This window comes from Lissotriton vulgaris, chromosome 10, assembly GCF_964263255.1.
Source record: "Lissotriton vulgaris chromosome 10, aLisVul1.2, whole genome shotgun sequence".
NCBI lineage: Eukaryota > Metazoa > Chordata > Amphibia > Caudata > Salamandridae > Lissotriton > Lissotriton vulgaris.
The window spans coordinates 1,027,236,614-1,027,250,252 of record NC_141698.1 but is presented as its reverse complement, the minus strand read 5'-3'; the positions used below and the strand labels follow the sequence as shown (position 1 = coordinate 1,027,250,252).

Genomic DNA, 13,639 nt, shown 5'->3' with positions numbered 1-13,639 from the left:
GGTACTCACGTGGATGGCAGGATCAGTGCTACAGGCCCACTAGTAGCATTTCATTTACAGGCACTTGGCACACACTGCACTTTACTAGGGACCCACCAGTAGATAAAATATGCCAATCATGGACAACCAATCATAATCACAGTTTACTCAAGGAGCACTTGCACTTTAGCACTGATCAGCAGTACAAAAGTGCCTAGAGTCTGAAAGCCAACAAAAAGAGATCAGAAAAAATAGTCAGGAGGGAGAAGGCAAAATGTTTAGGGATAACCTGGCGAAAAGGGCCAGGTCCAAGAAAAGCACACGTTCAGATCTTCAGCATCACCTTCATAGTCCTAAGTGAGCTCACCCTGAAGTGGGGAGACTTTGTGCTTGCTTGTGTGGTGAGATCCCTGTGTCTGCTGAGAATCCTTCTCAGCGAAGCATATTACACTATGTGACCACCACCCGCTCCTACATCCGAGATACTACAGACTTTCTCAACAAACTGAATGCTATTACCTTACCAACCAATGATGAGCTATGGTTATGTACAGTGGGCGTTAAGTCCCTATACACATCCATTCCCCACAATCTGGGATTAGAGGCTATCGAACACACCCTGCTCAACTCTACCCTAGATACAGATTTACAGACTTTCCTCATGGAATTACTGATGTTCACCCTATACCACAGTTACTTTAAGTGGAATGATAGGTGGTTTCTACAACTATGCGGGACTTTCATGGGAAATTGCGCAGCTCCTGCGTATGCTAATTTATTCATGCGACATTTTGAGGAACAACACATACTCAACCAGTCTCGTTGGCAAAATCATGGAAAAGTTTTCTTGTCATTTATAGATGACATCTTCTTACTTTGGGCTGGCAGCTCCAAAACATTGGAAGACTTTCTACAATATCTGAACACCATCAATGAAAGAATTCAGTTCACGTGGAAATTCAATCAACATACAATACACTTTTTGGATGTTGAAATTCAACTCCTAGATGGCAAATTTGACACCAACCTTTTCCGCAAGACCACTGACCGGAACAGCATTTTACACTATCAAAGCTTTCACAAACCCGCTCTAAAGAACAATTTGCCATTTTCACAGCTCTTAAGGATTAAACGCATAGTATCCTCTCCGCTGAAATGTGACCAAAATTGATGAAATGTTGACCAAATTCAGGGATCGTGGATACCCAGATGAGATTTTAAGATCGGCGAAAGCAAGAAGTGTCTCACTCAACAGACAAGATCTGCTAACAAAGAAACCCAAGGAATCAAACAAACGGAAGGTCGTGGTATCCAAATTTTCCAACATGAGCCATAGGTTCCGTAACATGATCTTGAAACATTGGCCTTTATTGAGCAGTGAGCCAGAATTCAGGGGTCTGTTCGTGGATAAACCCATCTTCGCATATACCCGAGGCAGCAATCTTAAAGAGTTACTAACCAAACCCACTGAATATCAATCTTCGACTCAATATACTGGTTTACTAACTTGCTATGATTGCAGCAATTGCCATAACGTCATCAGAGGCAATCACTTTAACCATCCTATGAAGGGTACTAAAATTAAGCTTAGAGTAAACGCAACATGCAACACTTCCAACGTTGTCTATATGTTGAAATGTCCGTGTGGATCATGTTACGTGGGACACACGGAAAGGAAACTTCCTACCAGAATTCTAGAACATAAGTCCAACATTCGCACAAAAAACTTGAGATCAACTGTAGCAGTTCATTTTTGTGATAAGAAACATAATGTCGCTCAGCTAAAGTTCTTGATTCTTGAGACTGTCACACCCAGCAAAGGCACATCTATTAAAAAAAAACTTCTTCAGAGAGAGAATTATTGGATCCGCTTTTTGTGCACGATGCAGCCACACTGGCTGAATGACAGGATGGAATACCTGTGTTATCTTTGATATTGTAAATTCTCTAATTCTTTGTTTCAGGTATTTTTTCACACTTACAGATATGCTTAACCATATTGCTCGTCCTCATTTGTTGCCTGTATTTTTTCTAGAAACGTTTCATATGTACACACATTTGCGTTTTTCACTTACTTGCATTCCTTTATACCAGGTATACATATATACTACCTCCTGAACCACACCTTTTTAGTAACCACAGAGTGCACTTTTTTCGTTTTCACCCCACTTCAATATGGCGCTCATCTCGTTGGCACGCATGAGTCCTTTTTCAGTGTCACAAAAACGTCACGACGTTTACTAATACTCACACGACTGACTCGGCTTCACCCGAAGCGTTTTACACATCGCACCGGATGCATTGTGACTACCGATCACCCTCTCGGAAATTGTGAGTACCGCTTAGCGGACGCCTTAAGCAGGGCACGCATTCGCGCTTGCAACTTTTGAGGGTTTAATTTTAGATTCTTTCTATTTATTTTCAGCCTCATCGCCGTATCGCTTATCACGTGAGACATGGTTTTGATTCTATTTTGAATTAATCGGCAGATTAACACTTTGGCTTGCGTACACCAGCACTTGTACTCTAATATCTTTGCACCTTGGACACCGTGTTCGCTATTAAAGGGAACCACTTTTAATCACCGCAGTTTTTTTACGACTCAGTCACACTATCGTTCGTTTTTTTAATAGAAACCCAGTGACACCATGTTCATTTCGTTTGCATGAATACACATGCCACCTATTCTTTACGTGCATGTTGTAACATTGAACTGCGCACGATTTATGTTTATCTAGAACGCTTGATCCATTCACAGAGCACGAGCACATTGTGAAAAACTTTAGGATGAACAGATTCTTCACCGAGTTTGATTTGTTTTACATCATGAAGACCCTATCCTATCACTTAGATTCAGAATAATCCGTTTTACACCGGCTATTATGATGTATTAAGCAGATATTGAGATTTTCACCTGCTAAGACCTCGATTCATTGTTTTTGTTTATAGATATATCCCCTGATGAAGGGCTATACTGATGCCCGAAATGCATTGGGATCATCATGTGATTGCTTTAATTGATGGAGATGGAATCTTGAGACCTTTCGAAAAGATTGTTTAATATATATACACCAGAAAAACCTAGGTCATCTAACTGAAATGACCATTAAAGGAGTTATGTTATAAATCCATTTGAACTTCTTGTGATCAATTGTGAACACTGACACAGTGTCTTGACGCTGTGCAACGGGGGACAACCCCTACACAGGGGTTGCTTTCAGACTGTATTCTATGTAACTCTGTGTGGTCCAGACAGAGAAGCCCTCTGTGCACGCGTCAACTATTACAACCTGAAAGCCACACCCAGGGATTACAGGCTGTGCGTGTCCAACCATTGATTGACTAGAGGAGGCTGGTCAGAAGCTACAGTCTGTCTCCACAATGCCAGCAACAGGGCTAACCACTTCCAGGAGGGGCTCCAGGCAGTCATTGCAGGCCAGATTTCCATGGCAGCAGACCCCAGCTGGAGGATTCTAATGGGTCACAGGACTGTCGAAGCGGAGCTATAGCTAAGTGACCACCGTGTGGCCAGCCAAGCCACCTTGAAATGCAGACTGTTCATGACACTACTACTAGTTACAGAAATTGTTTCCTCACAACAACATCAAACTTATAATGCACTTGTTCAGAATACATCTCAGAAATATGATTCCACAATCTAAGAGGACAAGAAGTCAAGCAATATTTATCTCACTACAAAGAGAGGAGCAGGGAAAAAAGAGGACGTGCATGCGTGTGGTTTTATATAGCTCTATAACTCAATGATGCATTGCACACAGAGGGTTGGCACGACACAACAGATGTGTATTGATTGTCCAGTGGTGGAGTTTTGTTCACACTGTTCAGTTTGGGACTTTGTCCTTTCCGTGGAGTTGTGGTCTCTTCCTGTAAACTTTGTGGTGTTCTTGATGCTGAGCTGAGAGGTAAAGAAAAGATAAAGCATAATCTGAGCGTCCAGCTTCTTGTGTGTGCTTCAATGTTCTGTTTGTTTCCATCTAGACTTACTGAGGCTTTCTGGCACACCACAAAGGAATTCCGTTATGCCATTTTTCCTAGTGACTTTGCTGAACTCCTCCGTAAATATGACAGTTCAGGCCAACATTTACTACCAGTTAAGGAGTCCATCCACCTCAGAAGTACTTCCCACTAACAGGAAGGTGAATGCATGTGACGTCAGAGCACATCTGACATCATTCTTCATTCATGCTGTGGCATCAGAGAGCTGAGCTCATGGCAGTACTGGCGTCCATGCGGCCATTTCACATGTTTCTCAGCTGTATAAAATATCTGAAAAAACCGCTCACTTTTGTATGATCTCCCCTTGTACTGCCTCCCAGCAGCTCTGCTAACTCTGTGTACTTTTTATACTATTCTGACTATGGATATACCGCCTTAATGCAATCTGTTGTTTTATGTACACTATTACAGGATCCTGGCAGAGTGTTTCCTGGAACAAAAATGCCTGGGCAGATGGGCAATGTCTACCGAACAGCCAGGGGATTAAAGGTCTGTTTTTCTTTGAAATCCAGAATGTGGTTCACGGGATATTGGTATTTCAGTTAGTTTCTCTATTTCTTGTATAACTTCGTGCACGGTTGAAACAGTTTAAATGCTTAGCCTGTTTGCGTATTAAAGAAACCTCAGCTTCATGCATGTGAAACATAAAACCGTGCCCGTGTGTTACTGTATCACCTTCGCAAGCTGTTGGCTACATAGTTGACCGACCTAAAAAGTTTGTTTCTGTGTATGAGCTCAACCCCCCCCCCCCCCCCCCCCAGTACCCAGCTGTAGCCTTTTTATCGTAAAATAGCTCATCTGTGCCTTTAATATTACATTTTATGTGGCACTGCAATGATGCCTAATTGGTTCTGACAAAAATAAATTCTTGGGTATTGTCAGAATCTGGCCTTTAGCACAATGTCTCAAAGTCCAGTTCATAAAGTGAAAGCCTTGGTGTACCTTTGAGCGCTAGGCTAGAGCAGCAAGCCAGTGCACTGCAAACATTTTGCTAAATAAAGACCTTCAATGTCCACAGATAGCTTAGCATGAATTGGTACTTTCCTCCTTTGGCCAATGCCTTTATAACAACATACAGATCTATATTTTTGCCCATGATAAAGCTTAAGGATTTGGATATTCAATAATTGTTGGCTCGCAATCTATCGATTTAGTGACTCAATTCCGGAATGTATTGTTAGAGAGGAATAAGTAATACATTTTGTGTGGGTTCTGTATGAGTTGTTGGAGTGATATCCATGACCAAAGGTCCATGTGGAGGTGTTAATCTCTTCCAGTGAGGAGACTTTCACACACAGTTTAGTGCCAGCAGTATGTTGAAAGAGCCTTAGAATTGTTAAAGAATAGAAACCAATGATTCCCTGTAGAACCTGGATGGGTGTGGGGACAAGATAGCGACTTGGGAACTTCTTCTTGAAGAGAACACTGATTAGAGAGAGTTTTGTTCGTTAAGAGTAACGAAATAGAAAATTAAGAGCCTGAAATACATTTATTATATATTTTCCTTGGCCCTGCCAGGTAACTCAGTTTAACATACGTTTTTCCTTACCATTTGCTTTTACTTAATGTGTACTCCTATAATTTCAGGTGTGGAGAGTAAACACAAAACACAACACAATCTATGTAAATGGCTCTGTTCCTGGGCACACAAATTGCTTAGTAAAGGTGAGTTAGTTCAACTTTTTTAATGTCTTCTCTTTATGGTACAGACAGAATTGTAGTGCATAATCTGTGTTTTAGTGAAAACCTTGACAAGTCTGCTCTAATGCTTTGGATTTGCACCCTAAGTCCTGCTTTGGGTGTTATTCTTCTTTACTAACCACTTGCTCACCTCCCAGTTTGCTATGTACCAGTTATTATCTTACCCTTGTTGTCCCCTTTCGATTGTTACCTTTTTGTTTGGTATGAATATTTGATTTGTTTGGGTTGGTATTCCTTTTGATGCCTGTACTGCAACTTTTACCTCCTTTCCCAAAAATTGCAAAGCGCTCCGATATCCTTTGGGGTCATGGTAGCGCTATGTAAAACTTTATAAATAAACTAGCTTACCCGTCGCGCGTTGCTGCGATCTCCAAAGAAAGGAAGTTCAAGGAAACTTGTTATGATAACATTCAATTTACATTGTGTCATTTTTATTGAAACTTATTCATTTTAATAAGGCAAACATTTCAAAGTGTTGTTTTAATTCTGTTTATTTGAGTGCTTTTGGATACACAATTTTTTTGTTTTTCCGTCTGGTGCGTACATCAGTATTCAAAAGATTATGAGGGCCCGGGGGGGCGATATTTAAAAAAATGTTATGCCAGAAACCTTCGCAGGAGTGTACTCGACAACGTCCCAAACTTTCATGGCGATCGGATGAATGGTGTTTTAATTCTATTTATTTATTTGAGTGCTTGTGGATACACGATTTGTTGTTTTTCCGTCTGGTGCGTACATCAGTATTCTAAAGATTATGAGGGCCCTGGGGGGCCGATATTTTAAACAAAATTATGCCAGAAACTTTTGCGGGAGTGTACTCAACAACTTCCCAAAGTTTCATGGCGATCGGATGAATGGTGTAGTAATGCATGAAGGACAAACAGACAGACAGACAGACATATATTCATTTTTATATATATATATATATATATATATATATATATATATATATATATATATATATATATATATATATATATACAATAAAGTAAATTCTGAAATAGCTGTTGAGGGATAAAATATTTGAATGTTACAGCATTTGTTAAACGTAACTCAATTTAGGTGTGTATTTACAGTTTGTAAAAAGAAAATATATATGGTATTGTCTTTATCTGGGATAAACCCTTTCTGATTCTGACGCAACTTTTACAACGCAATTCGTTACAACGAATTGCGCTGGGGGGCGCTGTAGGATAGGTAATAGTTTAATTTACTATCCAACACCTTCCCTACTATCCACGGGGACTGGAGTTGGAATAGTAAATTAAACTATTCACTATCCAGCGCCCCCAACGCAAGTCGTTGTAACGACTTGCATTGTAAAACCTGCGTCGTAACGGTACGCGTTGTAAAAGCACGCTTTGTACCGCCATACATCCATTTTGACCTCTGTGGCTAATGTGCGGTATATTCAAGTGTGCTCTTTGTATAGGCCTTTTTGTTTACAGAGTGCCATAATAGTCTCTCTGGTGAGCTGCATATTTGCCCACATGCTTTCAAAACCTAGGAAATTGTTTTATTTTTTATGTTTTCTGGCAGCCACTGGTATAGAATATGTCTGCTACTATATCAAATGTAATGCAACATTAAATCAAAACCAGATTTGTCACCCCCTGTGTAACCTCCTTTAAAATGAAACTCAGTGGTAAAGTTTTAATTTGTTATCCAGTACCCTTAAACCAGCTGTGACATATGAAATATATTCGAGCTGAGCTGAAGTGCTTTTCAAAAAAGCATATACATTAATATTTAGGATTGTATCCTTCCACGTATTGGTATTCTCTTCAGCTGCCACTTAGCTGAGATTTGAAATGCGCCTTGTAGCTCAAGGGAAGAACGCGGAGGTCCTGAAGAGGAACTGAAAGGCAGGGAAGAGCTGTACTTGTATAATAAATGGATTCCTCATTTTGAATTTTTGGTGCATGGAAGTCCGGTTTAACTTTTATGCCACTAAGGGGACTATTAGGATGGCGTTCGGAAAATCACTCCGACCGCCATGGTAGCGGGAAAACACTGCCCGCCAGGACTGCGGAATAACAGCTGATCCAATTAGGATGCTCCGCAGTAGAAACCCAACCGCAGCGGTCGGATTCAGGCCATTAACATTGCGGCGATCGCTGCTGCCAACAGCACCGCCATGATGTTAACAGGAGCATGTCTTGCATCTCCCTGCACTGCGTGGCAGACACTGCACAGTGCCTGCCACCTGGCACAGGGAAATGTAGGTGGGTACCCATTAGGGGGTACAATGGGTACCCCCCGAGTGCACCCACACCCCTCCAACACATTGGGGGCCTGCAATGGGCCCCGGAACATGTCTCCGCATGCCTTTCCCTGGCGGTTCCACAGACGCGGAAAGGCTGGCTACAGGCGGCATCATAATTGTGCCTGCGGTGTTTGTCCCTGACCGGCAACAATTGTAGCAGTCCAGTTCTGCCCGCAAGGCAAGCGGGCGGACTGCAACCGATGGAAAAGTGGTGGGTGGAAAATCACTCCGCCGCAATGCTAATCGGACCGGCGGTGTTCTGGGTCTCGATTGCGGGCAGATGGCCGCCGCTGCTACGGCGGTTGCCACCGCCAGACTGGCGGCGGTTATCCGCCCACCATCCTAATAGACCCCTATGTGTGTATGCTCGAATGGAAGTGCGTCACTTTGTTTCAAAGCTGGAATTGGGAAGTGTATTAATCTTTAGTACCTCTTACCACCCATGACTGATTGATTTCCCCTTCAAAATCTTCTGCTTAGCATTCTGAGGAGAGCATCTGTCTGGATCTTAACCCCTTCCACATGGCGTAGCCTCCTCGCACGCTGATGACGAGCCCAGCTGGTCACGTAACATGCGTTTTTAAAAATCTCAGCGCAGGAGCGGAATTCCGCTAGCGCGCATGCGGTTAAGAGAATAGAAACGTTTCTATCTGCTGCACTGAAGAATTTCTATCTCCCTGTCATAGACCGTTGAATGGAGAGGACTCCGCTCTTCGTGAATTTCTTCATCCAGCTCTTGGCTCTAGGACTGGTGATGCTGCTATCCTTCTGTCACATGTGGTCAACAGGGTCTGGGTCCTGACATTAAAACTTGCTTGCCCCAGTGGAATTTCCTCTAAGAGGCAGAGAAGTAAACAAAACGGCCTTGAAAAAAACGAAATTGTTGCCATCCTGAAAGATTCTGTGGAGCAGTACAATGTGGACATTGCTTGTGGACATGACATTTTGGATTCCCTTCTAAAAATGGCAAAGTGGACTGAGGTCTGGATGCTTCCAGCCTTGTGGGAACACTTAGAACTTTATGTAAAAAGGAAAAAAATAAGTATTCTTTAGAGGACCAGGACAATATCCAACCCCTTGCCCCAAAGAAGACAGGGCTCCGATTTCTTGCTGTGGGCGGCCACAGTACACCTTTTGTATTGTGCATTCCACAAGTGTAGCATTAAACACTTTTTCCAATGCATTTCAACGGTGGGTTATTTTACTTAACAAGTTTTGACTGCTGTATCTTATTTTCTATTCATTTTCAGGTTATGTCCATCCTTCTAACTAACTTATTTTGGCTAGAGTGAGACCGTTCTTTGTTAACAGTATTTTCGTTTAACTATTTGTTGCCCCTATATCACATGCATACCCTTTGAGAGGCCTTGTAGTTGGAACATAGCCGCCAAGTGCAAGCTAAAGATCCCTCACAGAATTGAATTGACCTTTGTGAGGCAGCTTAATTGGGCCTTGTTCTACTTCAAATCAAGCTTGTGACTTCTCTCTCCCGCAGCCTGTCACTGAGGTTCTTTATATCAGCTGAGAGTATTTTGCTTCCGACCTGCTGCTTGTGGAGCTGCTGCTTGTGGTGCTCCGTTCACGAGTTTGCCTTACTCAGCCCCGAAAATGTTCTGCTCTGGAACTTTTTGGTTGGCCGAAATGTTAGTGCCCTGCTGGCCAAGATAACGTTTCAGTCTTATGGGTTCAAAATATTGCTCCCGGTCAGTTAGTCAGTGGTGGGAACTCATGGTGTCCATACTTATTGAAAACATGTTGTGTCTTGTGTGTGTCCTGTCCCACAATGTCTCTATTCCTCCCTCCCTATCTGCTGGGAACTGGCAACCTAGTGCTTGTCTGCTTTAGTGCCTTCAGTTTAATGCAATATTTTACATTTAGAATTTTCAAAGTCTGAAGCGTTTGTTTGTTAGCTGTTTAAATTGTATTGTTAGTCGAACTGGACCCCCTCATGTCTAAAGAGAATCTGTGTCCTCAGCCGGCTACCGGATTATTGATTGCCCTTTGTAACTTTAAGACGCTAATGAAGTTTATCTGTGTGGCCTTTACAAAGGTTCATTGTAGTTGAATGTGGATGTCAACAAGTACATGGGCTTACAAAGGCACCCACATTACAGCTCACTGAACACCTATCTTAGAATAATGTCTTTAACCCCTCCCCTGCTGGTGACGGAACCACTCCGCCATCAGCCACCGTCGCGCTGTGCTGATGACGAAGCGGTTCCATCACGGCCCGCTCGGAATGCCTGTGCGGCGCGGTTTCCGCGCCTGCGCTGAACGTTCTATTGAGCGGTCGGGGCCGTGACGAAACCGCTCCGTCATAAGCACAGGGCAACCAAGGCTGGTGACGGAGCGGTTCCGTCACCAGCATGCGCCCGCCGCTCTTCCGCCCCGCCCCCTTAGCACTGCGGCGGAATAGCCGCCGCAGTGAAGGGGTTAAAATACATAGCTGTCTTTGAATGCTTCACTTAAGAACTTTGTGAGTATACTCCTACAGTAAAAAAAAAACTTACAAACACCACCCCTAGGCAGACACCATTGCAACAAGCCTCACACACAGCCCTTTGCTGCATTTTAGGGAGGTTTGTGCTGCATACATTCATACATGCAAACCCATGCCTGTCACACTCCCCACCCATTCACCGAAAACGCATGCGCCCCAAAAATAAAGGTTTGTGGTTTTTTACCAAGTAGAATGCATGCGGCCATATTTCTCGCACCCCTTCTCTGCACGGATGCCCCTTTGGAGAGCTCGTGGTTAACATTGAAGGGCACAGTAGATGAATAGCTTCAAGCACAACTGTGTTTGTTTCCTTCCATTATCCTGCCACAAACGTGTTTTTTATCCAGATGGATAATTAAGGGTTGGGAGGCATGTAATTAGGGCTCCTTTGCTGAGCTCAGTAGCGCCTGAAACATTAGCTGTTTATTCGGTATAATTAGACTGGATGTGTTAGACCGAGCTGGGAGGCGGCGGCCAGGATTAAGGCCTGTGTTTGGAGGACTTTCTGTAAACCTTTTCAGTAGCCCAGCCAAATCCATCAATAGTATTCCGTGACTGCGGACGCTGCAGATCACTTCTACCCTTGTGTTTGCCTTAACCTGCTTCTCTTTGCTTTATGTCCCTCCTAAATTGCTGTCACGTCTGTTGCATGCATGATATGAGCTTCCCAAGTACATGACATTTCAGCTCTCTGTTCTTTAGTATTTAACCTTTTGTGTGCTATCAGTTCATTATCCATAACTATTTATTTTCTCGCAGTTTTGTAAATAGTGCACCTGATCAATAGCATAGGTATTTTACTTGTAAGAGGATGTGGTCTAATGACCACAAAAGGACTTGGGGGAGGATGTGGTCTGGTGACTAGGGCGGTCAACCTCAAATCTGGGGAACCTGGTTCAAGTCTCGGCAACAACACTCAAAATCCTTTGAATCTGGGCAAATCACTTAACCCCCCCGTGACTAATAAACGAAAATTAATGTGTCCTTGTGTAACGCAACTGGTGATTATACCCCCCTCTCTCCTCCTCCCCACGCAAGTAGTCCATTAAATATGTCTCCGGCGTGCCACTGTAGAGCCTGTGTGTGCAGTTTTACTTCCATTTCGACTTGGCATTTAAAACCATGTGCCAAGACTTAAGCTCCCTTTTTATTACCCATAGGTTACCCCTAAGGTAGGCCCTATGTAGCCCATAGGGCAGGGCGCTATGTGTAAGTAAAATGTGGGATATGTATTTTTAAGTTTTGCATGTCCTGGTAGTGAAAAACACCTACATTTGTTTTTCTCTAGGGTTAGACTTACTCCTCTCATAGGTTTATTTATTTATTTATTTATTTATAGAGTTTTATATAGCGCGGACAAGACCCGTGGGTATCAGAGCGCTTAACAGGTAAAGAATGACATATAACATTATCAAAACAGTAAAAACAAGCAAAACAAAATAGATATGAGGTAGAAGCAGTATAGTGTATGGACGTAATTAGCTATATAAATTCCTAATGTCAAAACATATATCCATTATAATAGCATTAATAACAGCAAAAAATCGATATGAGGTAGAAGGCTATACAATGTGTGGGCGTGATTAGATATATAATTTCCTAATGTATGTGCAATTGGCTTTAGATGGCTAGTAAGGCTTGGCTAGTGTCCTGATATCAGACCAAGCTCGGTGAGGTAGGGTTATATGGCATTCCAGTGCATATAAAGAATAATAAGGATGAATACATAGAGTGAGGTAGAGGTTATATAGTTTTGTCTGAGAGATATAGTTATAAGTTTACAGGTATATGAGGTAGCAGTAGCTTGTCAAGCCTCTGCTTGAGCATGGCCACAGTCAATTGTCAGGTAATTGATCTTCCAGTTTTCATGAAGAGGACAATCCTCTGTTAGCGTAAATGGTCATCTCAGTAATCCGTAGGTTTCTCTAGGGCGGGTATTTACTCATCAAGTGGTTCTTAAGTTCTCGTTTGAATGATAATGTATTTTGGATCTTCCTGATGTTTGGCGGGATTGAGTTCCAGACTCTGGGGGCAGCTCCAGAGAATGCTCGGTTGTAGGTCTTTTTCTTGTGGAAAAAGGCTGGTCGCAGTAGCAGCTCTCTTGCGCTTCTATTTGTTCTGTTACCTCCTGATAACTTAAGTTTCTTGGCTAGGTATCTAGGGGTGTTGTAGTGAACCGCTTTATGTGTAATACAGGCCATCTTCATTTGGATTCTGGCCTCGTAAGGTAGCCAGTTTAGTGCTTTCAGGTGAGGAGATATATGATCGAATTTCTTCGTTCCCGTAATGAGTCTTGCCGCTGCGTTGAGGCAGGCTTTTAGTGGTGCTGTGGATGTTTTCGGTAGGCCAGCTAGTGTGGTGCAGCCGTATTCGATCCTCGAGATAACTAGTGATTGGATCGCCAGTTTTAGATCCGTCTCTGAGATAAAGGGTTTCAGTTTCCTTAAGTAATTCAGGTGGAAGCGGGCGCTCTTGGCCATTGAATTAATATGGTCTTTCATGTCAAGGTTTTCATCTAGTGTGATTCCAAGTGATTTGGCTGAGTTCACTAGGGTCGGGGTGCAATTTAGCGCCGTCACCATTTTAGTCCATTCCTTAACTTCAGATTGGCTCCTTGTCGGTGAAATTAGCAGGAATTCTGTTTTCTGGGCGTTTAATTTCAGATGGTTCATTGTTAACCATCGCAAGGCTTCCTTTAGCGTCTTATTCATTAGGTCAATGTCCTCAAGGGAGGCGATCTTTATGTATAATTGCGTGTCGTCTGCATACATATGATAGGATATCTGTGATTTTTGAAGAATCTCCGTGAGAGGTTCTACATATAAGTTGAATAGATCTGGGGATAACGTTGAGCCTTGTGGGACCCCAATAGCATTGGGGCTCGGGGAAGAGATTGCTTGATTAACCAGGAATCGCTGGGTCCTATTCTGTAGGAAGGAATTGAACCATTTCAGTACGTTTCCGGACAGACCCATCCTGTCTTGTAGCCTGGTCATTAGTACTTCGTGCTTTACCGTGTCAAATGCTGAAGACAAGTCTAGGAGGATCAGTAGGCATGTTTGGTTACGGTCTAGGGCTTGTAAGGCGTCATCGACAATGTGCAGGATCGCAGTTTCAGTACTGTGTCCTGTTCTGAATCCTGATTGGCAATCGTCAAGTAGCGAGAATTTCGCTAT

The 13,639-nt window shown here is 42.8% G+C and overlaps 1 protein-coding gene across 1 annotated transcript in view; it reads left to right on the top strand.

Moving 5' to 3' along the window:
* MRPL3 (mitochondrial ribosomal protein L3) overlaps window positions 1–13,639 on the top strand; it is a 271,984-nt gene that overhangs the window by 206,302 nt on the left and 52,043 nt on the right. Inside the window, exons 8-9 of the mRNA XM_086942066.1 lie at window positions 4,408–4,485; window positions 5,584–5,661. Of these exons, the coding sequence (XP_086798192.1) occupies window positions 4,408–4,485; window positions 5,584–5,661 (156 nt within the window). The remainder of the gene's footprint in view (window positions 1–4,407; window positions 4,486–5,583; window positions 5,662–13,639) is intronic.